Below are 24,235 nucleotides of genomic sequence, written 5' to 3' on the forward strand. Positions count from 1 at the left end.
ATTGAATCCGTTCGGACTGGGACTACGTATATAAATGCAACATGGGACGCAGCATCTGTGCTGATGGTCCAAATGTATGGAACGCCATAGGGACACAAAATTAACTGCTCCAAAGTTAGCATTAATTTAGTGCTCTCCAAAAATAAGTGCTCAAAATTTAGTGGTCTCTCGCATCCGCCCTCTAGCGGGCGGTTCAAAATATTTCGCTATCAATGAAAATATTGACAATTGAATATCGATTAAAATCTAATTTTTGAATACATCAGCATTGATCAGCGTCTTGCCCCATCACCTCCGCAACCACCCTTCTGTCCTGTGATTTATATCGTGTCTTTTTATGATTCCATCTTTGTCGAAGTAATCTTCGTGACTAGTTCTTCGTCGATACTTTATCTTTTTCGCCAGCAGAAGTAACAATATTAGTCCTGGCATGTTCCGATGTTCGGCATCGCCGGAATCCGGAATGGATGGATGACGGATTTCAGGATTCTCGGAAGACATAAGGGGTTGCCGGGTTGGCAAAGGTGATGAGGCGACAAATAGGGCAAGCATTCGAATTTAGAAATCCCATAGTTAAGCTAAATATTGGATTTTAATCGATAGCTTCTAACTTCTCTCACAAGCAGGCGGAGAAACGAAATATTTTGAACCGCCCGCTAGAGGGCGGATGCGAGAGAGCATTAAATTTTGAGCATTTATTTTTGGAGAGCACTAAATTAATGCAAACTTTGGAGCAGTTAATTTTTTGTCCCTATGGCGTTCCATACAAATGTGTATACCCTGAATATCTGTCCACGTAGGCCTACACACATCTTTCCGATTCGGGAGGTTTATACACTATATCAGGAACTTGATAAACTCTAGAGCAGCATACAGAAGCAGCAGCTAGTGCAAAGCAGCTAGTCGCTGCCGATCAATAACACTCCGGGTCTCTTTCTCCGGTCCTCTCTCTCTCTACATTTACAATTGTACAGATTGCACATATTTATTCTTTTGTATTTACACACACAGATATCTGTGTGCCATATTTCATTTTCCCATACTGCGCTATGTGCTGTGCTGTGCTCGACCATCATTTATACGCACTGCACACTAGTCCATTTCTATTTGGCGCGCCCAACATTCTCTTTTTGTGTTGGGCAAGTTCATTTTCAATCGTGAGTGCTTCATTAAACAACTATAGGCTCTCCTGACTTCATTATTGCCTACTTAAGGGACGCGCTCCTCTATCGCAAACGAATTATGCAATAGCTGTCTATTGACTCTGTTGCAGCTCTTTTATTCTCATCGCCCAATTAGTTGGCTCCCCCGTCGGTTGATGATTAACCTCTCCTCATTATGCATAGTGAAGAAATATGCAGAATAGGCGAAATGAATGGCATCAAATGTTGCTGCGGCCGAATCACCTGCACTTATAACACGGCCAAAGGCCAGCAACCAAAGGGACACGTGCAGCACAGCAGAGAGCGATATAGACTCTTCACGTTGTAGCGCCCCTATATAGCGCATATCGCTGGCGATATACAGCGGCATCTCGGTTCAAGTTGTCTTCAGTCGTGGCTTGCAGCAGCTCGTGGCTGGCTGTCGACATTCGTGCATCCCGCCACAGATCCTATATATACTCGAGGATTTCACGATTTTTTCACGTTCCCGCAGAGTGTGCCAACACATTTCGATATCGTGTGTTCCATCCCGATTGGCCTCACGCCAGAAAAAAAAGCAACTGTTTTAATATAGATTGTGGATTATAACGTTCCAGCCAAGGATTAACGGATTATTATTCGCTGTGGGCAATATTATACCTTTCATTTCTCCGGAAGCGGGATCGCTCCTTTATTTTTTTGTTGGGGGGGTTTTTCGGGTGAAGACATCAAAGAGACGTCGTCTCCAATATATCACGCAGATAGAAAATACCGGAGGAATCCAGCCGCGTCGTCTTTGATTTGACAGACAATAGGCTGTTGATGCTCCAGGTTTTTTTTTTTTTCGAGGGGATCGAGTAGGATCTTTGATAGAACGTGAAATCGAGAGGTATCAGAGATTAGAGACTCAGCCCAAGATGCCAATGAACCGCTATCTATATTCAAACTGACTAATAACAATAGCCCTAGACTCATCAAACAAACAAAAGAAGTTGCATCCAGAAACATCAGAAGCGAGGCGGAATTTCAACAGCAGCAGAGCAGAAGCAGCACGGGAATTATTTAGTAGGAGACCATCAAGTTGCCGGCTTTATACCGAGGTGAGTAGCATATTAGTTACGTGGATTTCACCAGTGCTACTTCTATTATATAGTTCAAACCCCCCCGGGGGGGTTTATTTGAATTATCCAAGCGGGCGGCACAAAGATAAAGATGTGTATCGAGAAACTGTTTAAGCCCAATTCCTATTCACGAATGACAACAGCCGCTTTAATACCTCTCATTTCAAACTGAATAATTATTAATAGCCCACTCACATTCTTCCGGCCGATCAATATGTATAGCAGCGCAGTAGTAGGCTACCTTCTAATATAATCGTTCCTTTCCTGTTTAGAATTATAGTAATCCACTTGAAGTTAATGCCGAAATTATTTGTTGTATAACCTCGTGTATAATGTGGAGGTCGCCACTGCTGTCCGTGTAATCAGCCAACGTAAATAAAGAGCGACCGACTAATAGAAATAATGATGGTAGCTACTATAGCATAGTCGTCATCATGTGGGGAGTATATAAGACAGTGATTACACATGTCTGCCGGGCTCACTACTACAAAAACATGATGGAGGGAAAGTTGCTTGGGTATAGAAGAAAAAAAGTAGCCGGACGTTTGTGTCCCGCATTTTGTTTATGGCCTTTTCCTACCCCTGCTGTAGTCGGCGCGTCTAAGAGCTGAGGAAATAATATATGGCCAATAAGATGTAATGCTGTGGAAGACGCCGTTTGCCGCCCAATATTTCATCCGCGATTCAATTGCTAAAGAGAAAAAAACAAACGCCAAAAAAGATTATGTGCGCATTCAACACTACTAAAGCTGTGCGCCGTATAACACGGGGAATCGAAAGAAGAGGCTTTTGACAATCATTTGAATTCAGTGAATCTTTTCAGCTGCTGTTTTTATCGAGTCCCGGTGTGTCGACTTTGACTCGTCCTGCGTTCAACACTTGCCAGCCGAGATAATTCTATATTTCTCTCCTCCTGAATACAGATCTATACGCTTTGAAACTGTATGTATGTATATAAATCGAGAGCAGTACTACCTATATATATAGGGCGATATAGGGTGTATATAAGAAAAGAAGACCCCGTGTTGTATAAAGTTCCAAAAGCCTCTGGGGGCCTATAGAGACAGCAAGAACAGTCTCTATAAAGATATATCTGTATTTTCTGTCAAATATCGTTTTTTCTTTTTCTTTATTTCTTTTTATTTTTCCCCCTTGCGCATCGATCGATCCGTTTGTTTCTCCCGCGCGCTCAAGTACCAGCATCAGCCGAAAGCGTATTAGGATACAGTTGGGCTATTTTGCGATTTCTCTATTTCACTTGTGCGCTGCTGTTACGTCTTTTTATTTTGTTGGTCGGGGAGGGGGGCATTTAAGCGAAGCTTCCGCGTTGTCTCCCAGGACGACATCCCATATCCAAACAGATTCCTGATGAGCCGGTATATAGAATGTATATACATGCCCTTCAGCACTTGGATTTCTCCCCCCTTTCCATTTTCGTGAAAATCAATTTCAAAATTCACGCGTGAACGGAAAGTGAAATCCTTGCTCGGGAATGGGATATTATATAGCTGGATTCAACCCGTGGAAGGATAGAACCATTCTTCAAATGTTAATCGCAGCAGATTATGTAAGTAGAGGTCGTGAATTTAGTCGCGCAATGATACGGAGAAATAGGAACCAGCTCGTTCACGGTGGAAACGCACGCGGAGACGCACCGGAAACAATGTTAATAATACAAGAGGTCAGTGTTCTGTGAACCCCTCATGAATAGTGGCCAGAGGACCCAATGTGCATTGGCCAGCAACGTCCGCGGCATCACTGAATGGGAAAAAAGAGTCATAGACTTTTCGCTCCCGCAACCTGCGCAACCAGTGCCGCCGTCAATTCGATACCTCGGTGCACTTATTGTATACATGTAAAAGTAGTAGAGTTGGACCAAGATATTAGGAGCTAGACAGCATCAGTTGCGGACTGTCGACACACAATATTACACTGCCGCACATAAAAGGGCCAGGCTCCACAGTTGTTGACACGCCCGCTGCACGCCACCCACAACACATTTAGGCGAATTGAGTGCGTGTGTGTGCGGATGCTCGAAATAATTGCAAAGAAATGTAGACAACAGACGAGGGATAGGGCTGGCATAAGCAGAGAACTAGGAGCAGACAACACAAACGAATCTGTGTGTCATCGTGATATGACGGACGCTCTGGGGGGGATATATCGACATTCCAATAACAAAAGGGCCAATATAATAAGAAACAGCACAGGCTTATACGGCGGCCCGAAATGGAAGAAGAAAACGACGGGAGGAGAAAAATTCCATTAGGTTGTTGACGTGACGGCGTCAACTCTGACTAACTGTTTATTCTACGGATGAGGAAGAACTGTTTTCTTCTTCCGCCATTCAATGCGGAAGAAGAAGACGAAAAAGTGTTGAACAAACATTTACTGGCAATCGGATGAAAAGGGGGAGTGCACACATCAGCCGATTGTTGATGCTATACAAAGTTATAGATCCATCTCTCTCTCTATCCTATACGATGATGCGGATGAGTGGGCGGAAGAAGTGGCTTCCTTAATCTCTTCTTCTTATTTCCCCCCCAACCAACAACGTTAAACGTCAACACCTATTTAAAGGATAGATACTATTGAAGCGGACTCGAATGCAGCATCCGCACCGTATAGAGATTATTTTATTTTTATTCGACGTTAATATGACTAATTTGATGGGTGCAATACGCAACTAGACAGGCATTTCACGTTCGAAAGACTCCACAGCTCACAAACAGTAGAGTAGTGTGTACATACTGATATTATCTCATCTGGACGTGTAACATACACACTAGCGGACGCGTGTTGATTGAATACCCAAAAGGTTTAGACGGATGTGGGGCACACCAAGGGCTATTGAGACGTGCTGAAGTAGCATCCAACCCAGCCAGCAGCCCTCCCCTGGACTCCCTGTGCGATTTCCATCAACTCTCTATACACACACCCAGGACATCATCAACTATTTGCCACGGATCCTTCTTTTTTCTTCCTTTTGGAGATGATTTATGTACAGAGAGGGGCCATCATCAGTCCACATCTTTTACCGTGGTCCCCATCACATACACACAGCCCGCGCCTTTATGCCGGAGCAAGAAAATACCCCGGAAAATACATGTGAAATAGTCTTATAATAATATTACACAGAATTCTATCTTACTTATTTCTTTAGATGTGTGTGATGAGGCCAATCGAATCGTAAATCGTTAGTTATTGCTATTATATGCTCCTAGATATTATAAGGCCTACTATATCGACTGATATAGCGTGTGGGCGAGCACAACGCGCGAGTTTTATTGGAAAAGGTTCGTCGTGTGATGGATCGATGATGCTGCTGAACTGGGATGTCGAATCAATCGATATCACATGCCTGTCTTCTGCTACAGCCTCCTCTCCGCTACTACTATACGACTACACATCGAGCCGCCTTTTCTTAGATGTATAGGAGTGTGTGAATAGTGTCAGATTGCCAAGTTCTGGTCGTCCTATTAAAGAAGTCATCAGCAGCTAAAGGCATCATCACAGCAGCCGTGCCACCGGAGCGCGTATATAGCTCGTTGATTTGGCCGGCTGCCCTTCTTATTCCATCCGATGGAGCAGATTCCGTCACCATTTCCGTTTTGCTTAGACACTTTTATTTTTTTACATGAGAACATAGTTGTCTTATCAAGTAGGGCGAAAGTACTATATTGCTAGAAACTGTTTCAAATATCCGACCGGAAATATCTACTCGTCGAATGGCAATCAACATTTTCTTCTTCTTCTTAGCAGCAGCAGCGGCAAAGTTCAAGGATGCAGATGACGTACACTGGAGGAGCCCTGATCATGGCTTTGTTGATCCTCCGTTTCCAGCGAGGAATCGCCCAACTGCCTTCATCCATCGGCGGTGGCTGCCCAGTGACGCAATTTCGTTGCGCCAGTTCCGGTCGTTGCGTCAACCTCAACCTCTTTTGTGACGGCCGCAACGACTGCGGCGACAATTCGGACGAACCAGCTCAATGTACACGTAAGTCTGACACTTACATATCCAGCCATCTTTATTAACTACTTCAATCAGAAATGAGCCATCGGCAAAAAGAAAAGTTGAGACTCAGTTATTTTCACGCTGCAGTGACCAAACTTGATTGCCTCTGTCTCTTTTCCTCAAGAATCCGGCCAAAGTTTCATGCTGTACACAGGCCGAATAGTTGCCCCGGATTCTCTTTATATTCGGGATCAAGTGGAGTATACAGTTTTCCGTGTTATATAGTAAGTTTCTTTTGGCCTGCGACAAAAGACACTCTGCTGGCTGATGGCCATCACAGATGATGGATTCCGCAAGTCTAAAAGTCTACAAGAATTATTTTTGTTTTGTTTTGGCGACGTCGCGCTAATTCCTCAACGTCAAAAAACATTATCCAAATGCTTCTTGCTACAAATAAGTTATGCGGAATTGTCTTTGGCTGTGTCGAGTGCTTCGCCATGCACTGATTTCCGGAAACCTTTGACAAGAGTCAATAATGGATGTCGGTGTGTGGAACCTTTCAGACCGCGAATCTGGTACTTAATCAAATATAGAAACGACACACACACGTAAAAAGAAGAAAACAGTAAAAGTAGTAAAGAGAAGACAACAGCTGACAGCAGCAGCACGTCGTGAATAAAACACTGGAAAGATGAGGATGGCAGAGCTGCCGGAGAAAATTTAGGTCGTAAAGAAAAGAACAAAATCAATTGATGTGTGTTTTGTTTGACTGTTGGCTACGGAGGAAGACGTGGGAGGGTGGAACTTGAACGAGACCTTTTGTGCGTCTTCGTTTTAATCCAGAAAATGATGAGAGGACGTCTCCCTTTATTTCTGATTCGAATGGCCGCTGCTGCAATCGATTCTCTTTTCTATTGCATCGTTGTCCGTCTTATATATTGGAGACTCGGGGATCAAAAGTGAGTGTGTGTCCGTCCCTCATGGCACACACACAAAGCGCACAAAGTCTTGGCGAATAACTGAACAAACAGTAATCGCAAAGCTGTCACTTTCGGACCAATTTGAAATGTGGATGAGATTTTTATTTTCTTTTTTCTTTGTCTATGGCTTCTTTTCAAACGGCAAATTGATATTGGATATTGCAGATTGCAACCGAACGTATTACGCCGGGACTGGCGAGAGCTACCGACTCCTCGTGGCTTGGCCCAAACTCAATCAGATGCCATTCCTATGCTATTTGACATTCACTACAGCCACACCGCAGGACCCGTCACAACTACTCCAGGTAATTCAGCTCATTTTTTGGATTTCCTTCTTCGTTAGTGAGCCTATTCATCGTCGACACACAATAGAGATCTATATTCATTCAATTCCGCACGAAATGCCATTCCCCCCCCCCCTTCTTTTTTCAAAAGACCCGCCATTTTTCTTTTTTGGGGTTCGAATTGGCGGCCATCATGGATTTATTTTATTGACCAATCAGAGATGAGCAATTTAATTTGGAAACGAAAACTTTTTCTTTCGGGAAAATGGCTGTCACAGAACCAAATAATAATGATCCAGTACTCGTATTATTATTAAACACGCCCCCCCCCAAGAAATAATATCACTCCCGAAAATAAGTTTTGTCAAATTTCGGCTCGGCGGATTTATACCTTACCCTCCCTCTTCAAACTTGGCAGCATGGCAGCAGATGAAAAGGCAGTCGTCGTCGAGTCGTCAGAGTTGGGAGATCTCAAAAGTTTCGGCGTCGATGGAGTCGAGAACATTTTCGAGTGCTCTGCTCTCTACACGAGCTGTGTAGTCGAAATAAGCCATTGTTTTCTTGTTGAGGAGACGCAGCGAACCGTCGTTATCAGCAATTGACGAGAGAGGCAACATTGAACGGGCAGGAATGAAGCGGCTAAAAGACTTGGCGGATAATCCGGTTGAAAAGAATTCACGTTGCAGCCAGTCGAGGAGAGAGCACAGGGTAGGTTCTTGTTAATGTCGAGCTGAATGAAGATTATCACAGACAAGTGAAGAAGAGTGAGTGGATGAAAGGATTTCAAAAGAGTGAATATACCCCGAGCAGCAGTACAGTGGAAATAAGATGAGAACAGACGCCAATGGCGACGACGACATTGTTTTTCATCCAATCGTCAGCGTGGCAGACAATGGCACCCAAATCTTTTGTTGCTCTGCATTATTAGAGAACTAATATTCCATTCGCATCCAGTCCAGTGTGTGTCGATCGATTCTTTCGTCGTGAAGGTAAAGTTTCTTTACCTACATCAGCTGCTAAAATATTTAGCCTCGTAGTTTCCTAATGGATTCTCCATCAGCATGCACTTTTATCTCGTGTAACTTATTCATGTGCTTATGCAAATGAACCCAGGTTCGGCTGGACACGGCGACGATCGGTCAGTATGTGGTCCAACACAGTCAGAGTGCCGGTGAAGTGAACGGACGTTGCCCGGATGGATGCATGCAGATCTTGGAAGGCGCTGCCGGGCAGCCGGCGTTGGCCAAGCTCAGTGCTGCTAGCAACAACAACAACACTGGAAACAACAAGCAAATAGTTCCAGGCGCGTGGTGCGGGGCTTCCATCACACCACGGTTCTATTACGCGGAATCGACATCCGTCACGTTCGTCCTCCATTTGCAAACGATTCCGCAGAGTTTGCTGCAAAAGAGCAAATCTCTGCTGATGGTCGGTGACACTTTACCGTCGTCACTTTCGGCTCAACAACTTCATCCCATCCTGGATCTCACCTACAAGGCCCTACCTCGAGCATCCGCCATTGTCCGGTAAGTCTCAACTTCGTATCGATATCGGTGCTAGATAATAAAAATGGTGGTGCTCGCATGCACGAGGTTTAACATGCTGGGAACCTATTGCTGCGCAATTGCTTACGGGGTCGGAAGTCATGTACACAGACGAGGGGGTTGTCATGGCAGTGATGTGCTTCGTTAGATTAGGTAACTTGTTAATAAGATAATATTAGTTTGTCTTTTACACATGGCGTTCCATGTTGACATCGCCGAGCATTGTTTATGGGATGGGAGGTTTTGTAATCCGCGTTCCGCCATTTAAATGTATGCAAAAGAGTTTCGCCCCCGCCATTGCTCATCCAGTACATTTCTCCGTGTTCCACGAATGAAACCAATGAATCAGACATGAGCCAGACGGTTAAAAATTTAAATTTGTATACAAAGTTTTCTTTTTGGTTTGTTGAATGAATCGTTGCCGACAAATTGGATTTATCCGCTCCAAACTTAGATCAATGAGAGAAGAGCTCCGCGCTCACGGTTGGGCCCGCCCAATTCAATTATCGATTTTATGGCCTTTGCAATTCAAAGCCACTAGGTGCCGGTGTCCTTTTTGATTACGTCAGTTCCAGTGTTTGTTGTCGGTCCGATCCGACTATAAATAGAACTTTGCCGCCGCGCACCTAAAGAATATTAATGACGCCAGGGCTTGTTGTCTGCATATTATGGGTGGAGGAGGGTAAGGGGGGTACTGTATTATTCTATTTTTGGCAACTCTGTGCATAGTGTTGGTAAGGGGGTAGGATGAATCCATTCAACTAATTGAATCAGGCGACAAGAAGGGAAAGCTTTCTTTGTGATTACGTCGAGCTAGACGGGTTGGACGACCGAATAATAAAAGAGTATAGAGGTACACTTAAAGGTATACACCTCTACAGTCTAATGTTAACGGACAGAGAAGGATCACTGGGGCTCCTGTGAAAGAGGATAGTGAACTGGAAGTCTAATCCACTCCAATCTCTGTTGGGAGCCAATTGGGATTGAACGCCGTAATAGTAATAGAATGTAACATCACGTCTATTCAGATCGAGGTGTTTCAAGTGTGTCTAGCCGACGAGAGACTATCGCAGTAGAGTGACGTCATCAGTAGGGACAGCTAGTGCGGGGGATTTCATCATATCCATTTGTATCCGAATAATATCAGGGATGTCTGTAATTTCCCTCGAGAATTTGACGCCACATCATCCGGGCGACGAAGCGCAGCGCGGCGTTCTAGGCGATTTCTAATTTCATTATTTTCCTTTCGGCTCCTTGCTCATCAACGGCCGTCCGACGTTACGTGAGGATGTGTGTGTTGTTGATTCACTGTTTCAATTTTCCAGTTTGTTCTTCCGGCCACACACAATCCGCTTTCGTTTCCCCAAATGTCAACATTGGCAATAATAACTATCCCGTTCGTGTTTGATCTATTAGGACATTGCGTGGAATGAAATCCAATTCTAATATTGACCTTTATTTTTTCCAATCACATCCGGGCTATCTTTTACTCAACAGACAAAGTCTCCACCACCACCACCACAATCTATAAAAGGGGATTGCTTTAGCTTGTTCCCGGGATGAATCCTTTTTCTCCCTTCCATCTATCGGCCGTCTCCCTATAATAATACAAGTATGACAGAAAGACCCCACCTACGTACTGCCGGAAAATATTTTCAAACCCAATGAAGACGTTGTTAGGCGGCAAAACTGTAGCAACGCTATATAATTATCGAGAAGAGACCAAATACAAAAATGTCAGCCAGACTGTAAAAACAGGAGATATAGATTTTTTCTAGGAGCCGCCCGACATAGGAACCGACTTTTTTTTTTCTTTTTGGCCTACTATAGGCGTCGTCAGGCGTGTAGGAGGGTAGAAATTGGCTGACGTCCGACTTTTATTCGACGCCAACTCGCATTCATTCAAAAGTTATAGGGACATAATATACGAGCCACTGCCAGAGGAACGTTTTTGCCCGTCTAGGAGGAGGAGGAAAAAACGTCTAATCAGTAGTACCACTCTGAGAGTCTAGGATTTACATTTGATGCTACGTACACACAAGTGTCGGTTGCGCTTAGTGGATCGGACGTATTAGGTTGCCGGATCGATCGCGCCGAGACCAAGTTTTTTCGGAGTCGACGAGAAACTGTGTGTGCCATCGTCACATGTCGGCAAGGAAGAAAAAGGAAGGAAGGAAGGAAATCGGAACGCCAAAACATCCTTGCCATCCGTCGAATGATTGACGTCCAGACTCTGACGGGCTCTTGAGATCTCCACAGTGCCAGATATATCTTAGTTTCTTGTCGCAATACGTCAATTATTAATTGGTCTCTTTGCATCCGTTTTTGTTTCCCAATTTTAACTTTGAAGATGTTGAGGGACTATCGATTTCGCTGCTTGTTAAATGTTTTCCAACAACTGGCGCAACCGACCAGATTTGAATAGGGAAACTGTCATTTTGATTTTGACTTCATCTTTCCTCTCTGACTTTTATAAGGGTGTGGCGAGAAAAAGAAAACAAACAGGGAAGTTTGAACGCCAACGAGAGTAAAGAGTTGAACAAATCTCCTTCGGCGGGGGTAGACAGCAGCCGGGCGGGATGGCTAAAGGGCAAAAGGACAACTTTTTTTTTACTATCACGTACGCGACTAAAAGTTGAGCTGCCGTCGGCGCAACAAAAAAAATAAAAAATAATCATAAAAAAAATATATTGAAAATGTTAAGTTTGCCTTTCTGAAAGTCAATGTGGTGCCGTGTGCATCAGTGCACGCCCATCAATCACACACGTGCACTAACTAGGTCATCTGCGTTGAACGATAATCCTTGAAAATTTCATCGGGCGACACTTTTGCTGATTACGATAGAGTTCCTTGGCACACAACAACTCTTGTCAACAACAACAACAACGGGCGACCCCGAACGACATCAATCTTTAATCAAGGCTCGACGCGGCGAAAATGGGTTAATCCATTGATTTATTTTCTCGCTTAAAGCTAATATTCATTAGCCCCGCAGGGCCACAATCTTAGTCGGCAACATGGGGGAATAGCAATACATATTTCTCGTGATTTTGAATTCTTGTAGAAAACGAGAAATATGTAAGAAAGGAATCTCATAACAAGGACAGTGGAATTTTCCGGTGATTTTCCATTATCAAGACGTGTCACCACCTTCTGCGAAACGGAAGAATGAAAGTCTAGAAATCTTTCACGCGCAGACTGGAGATGAGAGGAGCGTGACGTTGGTATTATTCAAGAGCATATACTATAAGCGACATTTCCTATTGGAAATGCACGAACGTCTGTCGACTGTTTGCATGTCTTAACGTCGACTGTCTGTCGTGACAACTTGTCCCTCAGACCCAAGACATTTTTGTTGCTTTTGGCTTGAGGTCTGTTGTGATCCGCGCGTGAATAATGCTACCTCTATCTCTCTCTCGCTCATCACCGGTTGCCATGAGAGTACATCCATCATCTTCTCCCCTCTCTTTCGTCTATAGTCTCTTCGTATATTCATATTCCATCCATCCAGGAATATATTACACACATGGAAACTTTGTTATTCTTCTTTGAATTTCCCCCTTTCGAGCGGATGGGGTCGATCTTCACGCAGGACTCGTCGTTCATTACAAGATCGCACTGACGATGCCCGATCGATAAAGTGTAGATTCAATCCATTCAGGCCGGAAGGCGAATCGCTATTTTCTTTTTTTCCCGTGCTGTACCGTAGTAACTCTGAAGGCTTTTTAATAGGAAGATCATTTCGACGTGGAGGAAATGAGACAGCCAAACTCTGTGCAGGATAATTTATTGTAGGAATTTGCATAAATGAAGTGCTGTGTGCATGTATAACATATATACCCAGTGAGCTGTGCGCTGCACGGATAATGTCATAATCTTTCTTGTACAGCGATGGCGACATTCAGACGGCAGCAGAAGACAAACGCGGGAGCCGCTAGTGGCTTATTAGTCTGTCTGAGACCCCTCCGCTCTATACCTTGAATAGAACTCTGATCCTCCCAATATCGAGCGCATCATCCAGCTTCTTCTTTTGCATTTATAGATGTCATAGACATGGGAGAACAGACTAAGAAGTAGGAAACGGAATTAGAGACGTTCCTGAAATTATTAAAGTTGCTGTTCTACTCTGGCTGGGCCTTCACTACTACATGTAGCAGCAGCTTCTGCAGTAATAATGACGGCATTATTAGTATCGCAGGAGGCGGATGTTAAAGACATATACAAACTGTATCTCGTATATCTATTGTAATAATAACCTTTGTCTCTATTACTCATCCCGGTCGACGATGTATATCCGACAGGAGGAAAGTTTCTTATCCATTATGAGGATGGCTGTGGTTACAGGAGGAGGGGGGGGGGGGTTAGAAGGAAAAGCGTGTTCCTCATCGTTCTCTTGCACCAGCTTTCCTTGATAATGCAAACCGGTCCCTTTTTCTTCTCTCTTTAAAACAGGCTATAAGCTTTGCGTTTCCAGAAAACATCGAATAAAGGTCAAACAGGGTAGCTGAATAATTAATTTCCCGATGTTGCTCACGGTAAAAGAGCTCTAGAGAAGCCCATTTTTGCCTGAATTCATTTCGAAATGAGTTACAAGGAAGTGTGCAGACTGGAGTAGTAAAATACGCTGTCGACGAGGAGTAATAAATCGACGAGTGTTATTGACGTCTTGGAAAATTGGAAAAACGCCAACATGAAAACGAAAGTGATATGTCCGTGTCTTTTCATCCAAGTTGTGGACCTTGTCTGAGGAGAGAGAGTCCGTCACACTGCGAACTCGATAACCTGCTGCTACTGGCGTCACACTTCGTACTTGTAGGGTCGACAACAAAAGACGGGCTTTTTTTTCTCCTATTGTTATCCGATTATTGATTCAGCATTACACTGCAAACCATTTCAAGAATAAGATCCTTTTGATCCTGCTGACCTTTGATGCATCGAGCGAATGTCTTCAGAGATTTTTTTATCAATCGAATAGACACAGTCTCTCTCTCTCAAAATATTGGCTGCTCTCTATGAAGCTGCTGCTGCTGCTGCTGCCACCATTATTGGACAAGTAAATTTATATTCATGCATACTCGGTTGATTTTCAAGTTCAGTCGAGTGACGCATATCCGAACCCCCGCACAAAGATGATAAATCATCGACTCTCTCGTCCGACCAAAGAAATGCGGAAGCCCTTGAAATGTTTCAGTTGCGCTATATTATTCAGTATGTTATATGCGAGAGTCTCCGGCAGTCCGCATCACATAAACATCGTATTATACCGTACATGCAACTCGATGGAAATGAAAGGTGTATGTACAATTTGATTTTCGTTATTTTCTCCTCTAGGTACGGATTGAAGATGAAATCCAGTAGTGCTCATCTGCTGGGGGAACCAGTGGCTGGAACTGTCTGTTCCAGGGTATTCCGCCAATGTGGCAGCAGCAGCAACTCGTCGACCAATAAGACCTCGCAGCAGCAACAAGAAGAACAGCAGTGTCGTGTCCAGTCACCTGGATATCCAGGTATCTACCCACGCAATGCTCAGTGTGTCTACAAGATTTCGCATCGACCGTCGCCGTCTGCTCCTTCCGGAAGCAGGACCCGTCGTTACGTCATCGTCTTGTGGCAAAACGACGGGCGAAAAATCAATTTGAGAGATTGGGACCAGCCGACCAGAGATGCCAGTGGACAACAGCAACGGGCCAGCAGGTCCATGGCCGAATGTGAGGCCAGCGGAGATTACATTACCATTTACGACGGGTCGAACACTCAGGCGCCCGTTTTGACTCGTTTTTGTGACGGCCCTTTGCCCGAGGTCGTGTCCAGTTCGGCCGACGTCACAGTCGAGTTTCGCAGCTCGGCGCTGGACACGATTTACGCCGCTTCGACGGCCATCGAAGGCTTCGAACTCAAAGTGCGGATTGTGTCGGTTGAATCGCTTCCATTTCAACTGCCGGCGGCGACGTCGACGACGGCCAGCAGTGCCGCTGATAGTACGATTATCAGTTCGAGTGGTGGCAGCAGCAGCAGCCGCACAATCATCACGGGAACGAGTAACAACAAGTGCCAGTGGAACGTGACGAGTAGCGGATTATCCCGGGGGCAACTCAGTTCGCCCGTCCAGACGTGGCCCCTACGGACCACCTGTCATTTCCGGTTTGTGGGGCGACCCGACGAGCGAGTTTGGATCTATTTCGCCAAATATCATTTTGAAAAGGAGAAGAAACGTCAGCAGCAGCAGCAGCAGCAACAACAACAGCAGTGCCGCAATGCCCTGAGGATAGCCGAAGGCGACGGATTCGGATGGGATCCAACTTCATCCGCTGTTGCCAACGGAACAATCCGGCTCTTTTGCCGCGATACGAAACCGCCTCCGCTCTGTGAAAGACAATTGTCTGTGCTGCAATCGAATTCGCGGGATCATTTTGTTCCTCCTCCGCCGTGTCTGGTTGGCGAAAGTTTCGTGTCGCAAGGATCGACGCTGAGTGTTCAGCAATATCTTCCGGAAGGCACGGCTTTCTCGGCCTGGAAGTACGTTCTGGCCTACGAGTTTTTTCGCCAGAGTCAAGACGGCCAGCCTTTGGCGGAAGTCGATGGCTGGACGATCAATAAGAAAAAGACGAAGCCTTTAGCAGCAGCCGATTGCAACCGACTGCTAAGTGTCCAGGGAAACCAGCCGGGAATGGAGCTGCGCGGGAGCGTCAAATCTCCTCAGAACGTCTTTTTATTCGGGCGCGGTGGAGCCCGTCACCTCAAGTAAGACATCATCTCGATACACAAATGTAATAGTTCCCGTAGTCAATCCCGCTCCTTTCATGTTTGTGGGGAAAAGAAAGAAAAAACTTTGTGGTTCAAATGTAGAAATTCCCAAAATGTTTACATGACAATGGCATCAACAGTTCATCAGTTGCCTTTTCTTCGATATTTTTCAATTCCCCCTTTTTTTCCTTTCGATTGCGCATTTTTGTTACCAGCGCCGCCGCATTTTGATTGTATAGACTTCGTTTATTATTGAATGGAGAGGAGAATCGACACAATGGAACAAAAGAAGCATCGAGAGCGATGAGAGTTGAATAGTCGATTGTTGTTTCTGCGTCCCAAAAGAATAACGCGCCGCAAACTTTATCTCTTTTTTTCCCCCTTTTTATTTATTGGACGTTTCTTTTCTTCCGCACTTTTTCGCTCTCAATGGATGGGAAGAAATGCCGTTCAATCCTCGCAGCAGCCAATGCGCGCCGTTGACCGCATAAAAGAACGAGCCGGGTCAATTATTCTAAACGAGAAGCAACACCTCAACGAGTGACGGAGATAGAGAGAACAAACCAACCAATTTGCGAGAGAAATTTCTTGTGCCATTAGGATACTCTTGTCTAGTCGCCTGTAGCAAAATCGCTAACTTAACTTTCTATGCGCGCCCCCGTCTGGCGGAAGATAATGGGCGCCCACAATAAGGACACGATTGAAAGCGATAGGAAAGTGTAGCGTCGCAGGTGCACGAGGGAATGTTACGATCGCACCTGTACCCGATGTCGCCCGTTTAATGAGACGCCGCCCAAATGACGGAATCTCAAAGGTGCAGGAGCTGATTGCGCCAGGGGGTGAGGGGAAACGGGCAGGTTGGAATATTTAATATCAGTCGCTCTATAAGCCAGAGTCACGCTGGAAATAGGAAGCGAGGCCTTATTGCTTTAAAAAAAAGAAGAAACTCAAAGAAATGGATGATGATGATGTCACGAGAGAAGAAGAAGTGCGCGTGACGTGTGTTTGTGTGTGCGCAACACCAGCTGGCTCTTCCCATTTTTTCCTTTTTTCTTGATGATGGTTCAATATTTCATCAGCGGTGCATCTGCTGTGCGACAAACGCCCGTCCTGGAAAGAGAGAAGATGAGATGGCACCCCCCATATATTTATAGGCGTCGTCCTATTTCTGCTCCCCGATAAGCGTCGAGCAAAGAATAATAGGAAGGGCGCCCCCCGAGCTGTTCCTGCTGCTGCTGTACCAAGTTACAATATACAGCGAGTGTATAGTTCATGTTTCATGGCATCCTATTACGTCGCCGACCGAATTTAACGGCCGACGGGAAATGTTGCCCGCCTCGCCCTGCGTCTGTGTGTGTGGTGTTACATCCACGTACCCAGAGACTTTTAAGATTAGGAGACCAGCGGGCTGACATTCGGCCGACCTTAAACATCCGATTCCTTATAATTGACCGAGAAAACAGCGGCCGTGTTTACGCGATCGTGTATCTTATATTGTCGACATTTGTTTTCCTTGTCACGTTGACAGCCTACAGCTATTTTTGGGGTCCACTCAAATTCCTGTGTCGTTTCCTCTCGTTTTTCTTTTTGTATTGTTTTGCTCTAATTATATTATTAGTTTATTACGGTTCACTAGATGATCTTTCTCACGTGAGTCTATGGTTGTTATACGATCATCAACCCGGCGGCTGAAATATCAATCGATAGTCTCGTGCCGTTCATGGACTTGCCAACCCAAATAGAATTCGCTATTAAAAGAAACTATCACCTGATAGTCGAGTGCCGATCAATAATACAAAAAAAAAGGCCAGCCACCGAACGCCTGGGGGCGCAGAGACTCGTGATAAAGTCTCTAAAGCAAATGTTGATGGATGGCACGAACAATGCTTGCCAAATCCCATCAATCATACACTGTAGAGCATCCGACTGTGCCTTGATTCTCACTCACGAGAGTATTAGATGTACACATGCGAGGCGCGATATAACCTTGCCGGGTTGATATTCACTTCGCCTTCTCATCATTGGATGGGCCGCTATAATTTAGCGCAATAACATTCTCGTGAATGTTGCAGATATTCGGGTGTTTACAAGCAGTCCCCGCCGGGTATTACACCGTGTAGCATTGCAATTAGACGTTTGCAGAGATGATTATGGCATAACAATGAGGCGAGTTTGTGGTCTTGATTCGCCCACAGTTCCGTCCTGTCTTTGATTTCCGTCTACTGAAGTTGCAATCAGCGTAGGCCGCTGGCAGGTCGTTGCGATTGAGGATCATCCACGTTTAAATAGAGCATCGTAGTGCAACCAAGTATGAGGATTGAAGTCATTTTCATCATTTTTTAATTTAAAAAGTTGGGAAAATTCTACCAAGGCGGAGCTGGAGGCAACGGTTTACTGTAATCGTTCATACAGAAACTGGACACCACAGATACATCCGCCTCCCGCCCGAATCGATTACATCGTCGGGTTGCCGAGTGGGAGGAAATAGGTGCACAATACAGCCAGAAGTTGTGTTTCCAGCAGACTGTTAACAGACGTTGGTTTTCCCGCTTGGTTTCGTCCGACCAAAATGAGTGGGTGGAGCCACGTGCAATCCGCAGGGACTCGTCAGCCGCTGCGATGGAATCAACTTGCCATGTGTGTATTTAGACTTTTGCTATTTTTGCCATTTTCGCAACTCGTGATGAATGTCGGCCAGTTTCTTTGTGTGTGTATACAATACAGTAAAAAAAAGAGGTTTAACTTTTGAATTCTCCCTGGTGACACCGAATGGAGTAGTCTGGCGGGTAACTTGTTTTTTTGTTGAATTCATCGATCGTTCAACGAAAAAGAGATGGTCCTCTCGCCATTTCTATTTGCTTATTCTTTCTGCTGACAGTCAGCGAATGCAATAATCCAAGAAATGGGAAATTGTTTTTCGTTTTCATATTGAAAAGAGAATTGGGGATGAAAAGAAGAAGAGGACAATATCTTATACAGCGAGACAGAGATGAATACATTTTTATGTTGGACACGGTTTTTTTCCCTCCCATTCTTCTGTGTATTTCAGCGGCAACAACTTGCTTGAATGATTTATGTAAAGGCAGGCCGCGCCCCCATTGTGTAACACTCTATTGGGCGGTGACGGACGCCATAGAGAGAGCGAGCTGCTACTGTTAAAGACAATATAAATCGCTGCGCATAACACTGTCCCGATTCATTTCGGACGCCTTACACGTATGCCTCGGCGGAGAGCATGAAATTCATTACCCAAATGGACATTTTCTCATTGCAACTTTTTTTTTGTGGTTTCTTTTTTTTTCCCTATGAAAAATTAGGTGCGTCTATCGGTTCCAGGGAGAGGAGACGATGCGAGTGGCCGTCGAAGTGACCCGCCTTCGCCTCGGGGGACGACCTGGTAGTCAGTGCCACAGTCGCCTGGATCCGCTGACCCACCAGCGCCGCTGTCACATTTTACGGTCGGATTACTCGCCGGCAGCGGCTGGCGGCAATGGATCGACCACCACCTCAACGGCTTTCCTCCAGTTGAGGGAACGGCCATGGGCAGGGCAGACTGCCGGGCACAACGTCCTTCTCCAGAGGGACTGTCTCTGCGACACTGCCGGCCTCCAGCTGCCGTTCCGTTACGTCTCGACGGGCAGCGCTGTCGAAGTCGTCTTCCAAGTGACGGGAATGACTCACGCCGACGACTATCACGATTTTTTTTTCGAAATCTCTTACGAATTCCTCGGGGGAAGTCCAGGAACGAGTAGCGGTATGAAATGCGCCAGCCAATCAGAATTGAAGCCGTTGCAGGGCCCAGGAGGAATCATCAAACTGGACGGGCTGCGGGGTCTGACGCTGGGCCGACAAAATTCCGTCTGCAATCGACAGAGTTGGTTCCTTTTGCCGAGCCGAGCCGACCGTTTCTTTTTCCTATCCGCCAACGGATTCCTCATGAATAATCAATCGAATGGAGAAGAAGAATCCGGCGCTGCTATCGATTGCCCCACCAAGAATCGAATTGTTGTTTATTCGGACCGACAGGCTGACGGTCGCCCGCTTGCCGTCATTTGCCCGTCTCTGAACCCAGAAGGAGGAGTCAAGATTTTCAGTTCAACGTTCAACGCCGAGGACGCGGTTAAGTCCCTGGACCTGGAGAATGAGGACGAATGGCGCAACCAATCGTCGCAGGACGTGAGCGGAGGCGTCGTGATTGAATTCATCGCCATTCAAAGTGGCTCGTACACGATGAAATGGCTGGAACTGACACCGCAATCCGTCCTCAACCCCTTCAACAACAAATCAATGCTGACTGGAGTGGTGATACCTCATCTCGGCTCCGTTTCATCACCTCCGTCGCAGCAACTCTATCCGTGGTTCTTTTGCTCCACCTGGTGCCCGGAACTCAAGGCCTGCATTGACTCGCAGTTGTGGTGCGACGGCGTCTACGATTGCCCTTCGGGAGTCGATGAATCAGACCAGCAGTGCTTGCACTCAACCCCGACAACATCCAACAACGACAACAATCAACCACCCGGCACCCGAATCTCGTCGTGGAGCGTCCCCAAAGTCTACTGGTACTTGATTGCAGCCGGAAGTACGTTGCTGTCCCTCTTTGTCGTCGTTTCTTCCGTCATGGTCTGTCGCAACGGTCAACATCCGCTCAAACAGCCCGGTTATAACGATCAGAACAACGCAACCGATCCTGCTGGGCTCGTTTCCAGTCCGTCGCAGTCGTCGCCAGGTGCCGCCGGAGGATCTTTCCGGCCGCTGCCAGTAGCGGCCCTCAACGACTACGTCTACCAACAACCGGACAACGGGATCATCGGCAGCAATCGGTCGGTCGTTGTCGGCGGTCCTAACATCAAGATAGTCGGCGGCGGCGGATCCAAATCGGATGGAATAAACAAAGTTCCGTCCTTGTACCACTACGATAAGAAAATGGCCGTCTCTTGACAATCGGCCAGCACTTTGGAGAGCGACGATCTGGATCTGGAGACGACCGTTTGAGAATACTAGTGCGGAAGCGAAACATTTTATTGCCAAAAATGAAATGCAGTCTACAGGAAATCAAATCTCATTGCATGACAAATCACAAAGTGGCGGGAAAAAATGTTTGAATGTACTCGCCACCACCGGGCTCAATGTCGAAATAGGATGCCTGCTGCTCGGCCAGCCACAGATCGTAGCCGGTGTCGATATCAATGCTGCACTCTGCGCTCATCTCTACGAAGGAAATCCTTGCAACAGGAACAAAATAACAAAGTTTTGTTGATTTGTTTTCTATGAAATATTTTAAAAAAATTTGTACATATTTGATCTCTGTGTTATCTAATTTTAAGGGCCATTCCACTGCATCGTATTACGTGTACATGATCATTCAAGAGTTTCTAATGAGCATTTCCAATAAGAAAAATATGAATAATAATAATAATAAAAATGGGAATTTTCTATGCAGGTAATCGTGTCTTTCTCAAAAAATCAATTGGTTCAATTAATTTTAAAAGGAGAAATTAAGAAACTTGTGAGAAGATAGTAACGGTTGGCACTTACTTTCCACCCTGAATGAGTCCTTGTCGCAAAAGTTGAACGGAGCTCAAGTAAAACGCGCCGTTCTCCACCAAGTCGCCGTTCCAGTCCTGCCTCTTGGGTCGACAATGAGGATCAAAGTTGACCGCCCGGATCTCTGCCGCATCCACCGTCGCTCCTTATCCCCAAAAAGGAGTGGGGGCAGAAAAAGAAAACGGGAGGAGGAGGAAAAGTAGTACCACATCATCAAAAGAAGTGGAAAAAGAGAAAGTTGGAGACACGGGAGAAAAGTTTAAAAAAAAAAGAGAAGAAGAAGATAGAGGCTGAAAGATGTCGAGCGCATCAAGAGCTGGCGTATTTATATAGAGACGAAAGAGGAAGAAGGACCCGGAGATGAAAGGATCTACAAATAAAAGAGACATGTTGAGGGAGGATATTCAGCTACAGCGGAGGTATTAGGCCGGAATAGGTTAGACAGAGCATCAGTAGAATGCCATGTCTAGGAACAGGAAGGACCCGGACTGGACTGTGTGCTGTGGATGGACTCGAGACGGCAACGTGCGCATCAGTAATTCAGGACATGGGGGAAACTGCTGCAGCAATTGGGCACAACTGTTGAAAGAAAAAGTCAAGAAAATCAACCAAGGACTCACTGCCTCTGCCGCTGCTGCTGCTTTCGATTTTTGGTTCTGCAAGTTGCATCCAGCGCAGCGAGTGAGAGCGCGTGACGGAGAAGACCGAGTCACAGCATCCGGCCGTCATTTTAGCGATGGCTTCGTTCAAATGCGCAACGCGGACGAAAGGCGACGTGCACTGAATCAATGCCACCACGTCGACTTCTGTGTGTGTGTGGGCACCGAAAAAAAAGGCCGGGGGAGAGAGAGAAAAGAAGAGCATCAGCGGCACAGCAAATCATTGTTGCGAGGTTGATGATGAACGACGACGAGGACGACGACGACGATCATTACACTGTGCACGCCTTTTTGTTGGACGAGACCACTGATGTACCCATCGTTATTACAGTAAATATCATACCCGGATGACTGACCAAGAACTCGTTGATGGCCTCCAGTGAAGTGGCTTCATCTGACGACGTCTCGGCTGACCGGCGATGGACCTGGGCTCCGTTTTCAAGGGCCAATTGAAGAATGTCTGGGTGGTCGGACGACACCCAAATGGAAGTCAAACCTGCTGGGCAGAACATTCAAATCTCCGAATCTGCACGTTGAATCGATCCATTGGCAACGCCTTACATCACAACTCGGGGGCGGCGTTCATCATTCGACTCACAAGGGACCAGCGAGGAAAAAGTTTCTAAATTCTTTTGGGATCTACACACATATTGAAGGCTCTGCGTGCAATGCGCCGGGTGAGAAGAGAGAAAAAAAAAAAATTGCGCTGGCGTTCCAATCCTCCTGGTAACACACAAAACCTACTACTACCACCACCATCCAATCATATATATATATTTATTGTTAAAAGGAAGAAGAAAAGAAAAGGTTAGGAGCTATATTATTATTATACAGGAGCGGCAGGGCGTAGTATTGGAGCCAAGCACGCTCCGTTGCCTTTTCTCTCCCTCCCCCCGACGACGACGAAAAACGCTCCTATATTCCAGTCTGACTACCACCAACAGCCTCAGTTGGCGCAGAATTCGGATCGTCTCCTTCTGAATGACTGCATTCGGCATCCCTTTTAGACACGCACAAATGAGCATACAGCTAGACGTCTATCTCGCTTCTCTTGTACACACACACACACATGATGAAAAAACCTTCCTACTCAAATATCCAATGAAAAAATGCCAATCCAAATTCAATTGAAGCGCTGCGAGAAGGAGAAAGAAACACCTATCTCATTCTTGCACGTATGTCGGCCGGGAAGGAGAATGTTATCCTCAACATTGGAAGAGAAAATTGTGGGGTTGCGGCCATACAAACTAAAATCGAATTACATAGTAGCGACAGTTGTAATTTACCTTGACATCGAGACATGGTCTTGAGCGCCCAGAGAAGAAGCGGCGTGCCTTTGAGTAAGGCCAAGTTCTTGAGCGGGATTCCTTTGCTGCCTCCCCGTGCAAGGATCAATCCGGCGACGTGCATCGTCATCAGCAGTTGGTCTCGACACTGCAGCTAAAGCAATCCCTCTGTTATGACGGACAATAATTCAGGATTTCTTTCTCGGTCCTACTTCTCAGCCGGCCTGGATCAGCAGTTAAAACTCCACTGGGTCTCACGTAAGCGTAGCCAACAAAAGTAAATAACGTCTTGTTTCTTTTGAGGAAGCTGTGTGTGCTCTCCTCAACCACCGCCTCGGAAGGGAAGAGCCAGCGACCCGGCCGCCGATCGATAGGATCCTGAAATCAAATCTATTAGCTGCTATTGTTGGTCGCTAGATGCCAGCACGCATGTGGAGTCTTGGCACTTTTTACGGAATCAAACATCAGAGGTCGACATGAGATTAATGCGACGACCAACCCGGTCCACCGCATTGGTGGTTTAAGTGATGGGACATTCAAGTGATGGAAAACCAACTGATAAAAAAAAGGAGCGGAAGAAAGATGTTTGGAAAAAACAATGGCCGGCACGGGAGCGATCAAGTCCATCCTCGGTGCCCTGAATTCGGTAATCTCATCAAGAATCGAGGCTAGTGTCCAACTAAGGAGATTAATACTGATAGATGAGCCCCACGTTCGTTGTACGCGAGGCTATTCCCTTCTCCTTTCTGCTGGCCTGTAGAAATGGATGACTTGACATGAATAGAGGAGGATAGGGCGCTTGGTTGCTTCCATTCGGCTGAAATTCGTCACGACATCCCAAACCCATTACGCCCGACTGATTGAATGTTAATCCAATTTGACGTTGACGTTTGTCTTGAGATTGAGGGGACCACAGCCAATACGACACAAGATAGGTGAGTTGATTCCCGCTCTACCAAATGAATCAACCTCTACA

General features: G+C 45.8%; 2 protein-coding genes across 4 annotated transcripts; one reads left to right on the forward strand and one right to left on the reverse strand.

Annotated features, from left to right (window-relative positions):
• Positions 1-1,572: 1,572 nt before the first annotated feature.
• On the forward strand, positions 1,573-21,285 carry LOC124331777. 3 transcript variants are annotated; one of them, XM_046788829.1, is made up of 6 exons: positions 1,573-2,242; positions 6,026-6,260; positions 7,364-7,503; positions 8,596-9,008; positions 14,358-15,767; positions 19,088-21,285. In XM_046788829.1, the coding sequence occupies exons 2-6, from the start codon at positions 6,047-6,049 to the stop codon at positions 20,706-20,708; spliced, it is 3,798 nt and encodes a 1,265-aa protein (XP_046644785.1). In that variant the 5' UTR covers positions 1,573-2,242; positions 6,026-6,046; the 3' UTR covers positions 20,709-21,285. The 3 variants fall into 3 exon arrangements, with proteins under 3 accessions (XP_046644785.1, XP_046644786.1, XP_046644787.1); XM_046788830.1 differs by having other exon boundaries at positions 6,029-6,260; XM_046788831.1 differs by lacking the exons at positions 1,573-2,242; positions 6,026-6,260; positions 7,364-7,503 and adding an exon at positions 7,935-8,190 and having other exon boundaries at positions 19,088-21,283.
• Positions 20,845-24,191, reverse strand: LOC124337543 (N-acylneuraminate cytidylyltransferase A-like). Its single transcript, XM_046791599.1, has 5 exons — positions 23,260-24,191; positions 22,317-22,469; positions 21,935-22,120; positions 21,306-21,459; positions 20,845-20,992 (listed from the first exon to the last, which is right to left on the reverse strand). Exons 1-5 carry the CDS (start codon positions 23,387-23,389, stop codon positions 20,845-20,847), a joined length of 771 nt encoding a protein of 256 aa, XP_046647555.1. The 5' UTR covers positions 23,390-24,191.
• Positions 24,192-24,235: the final 44 nt, after the last annotated feature.

Source organism: Daphnia pulicaria, chromosome 1 (genome assembly GCF_021234035.1).
Source record: "Daphnia pulicaria isolate SC F1-1A chromosome 1, SC_F0-13Bv2, whole genome shotgun sequence".
In the NCBI taxonomy this organism is placed as follows: domain Eukaryota; kingdom Metazoa; phylum Arthropoda; class Branchiopoda; order Diplostraca; family Daphniidae; genus Daphnia; species Daphnia pulicaria.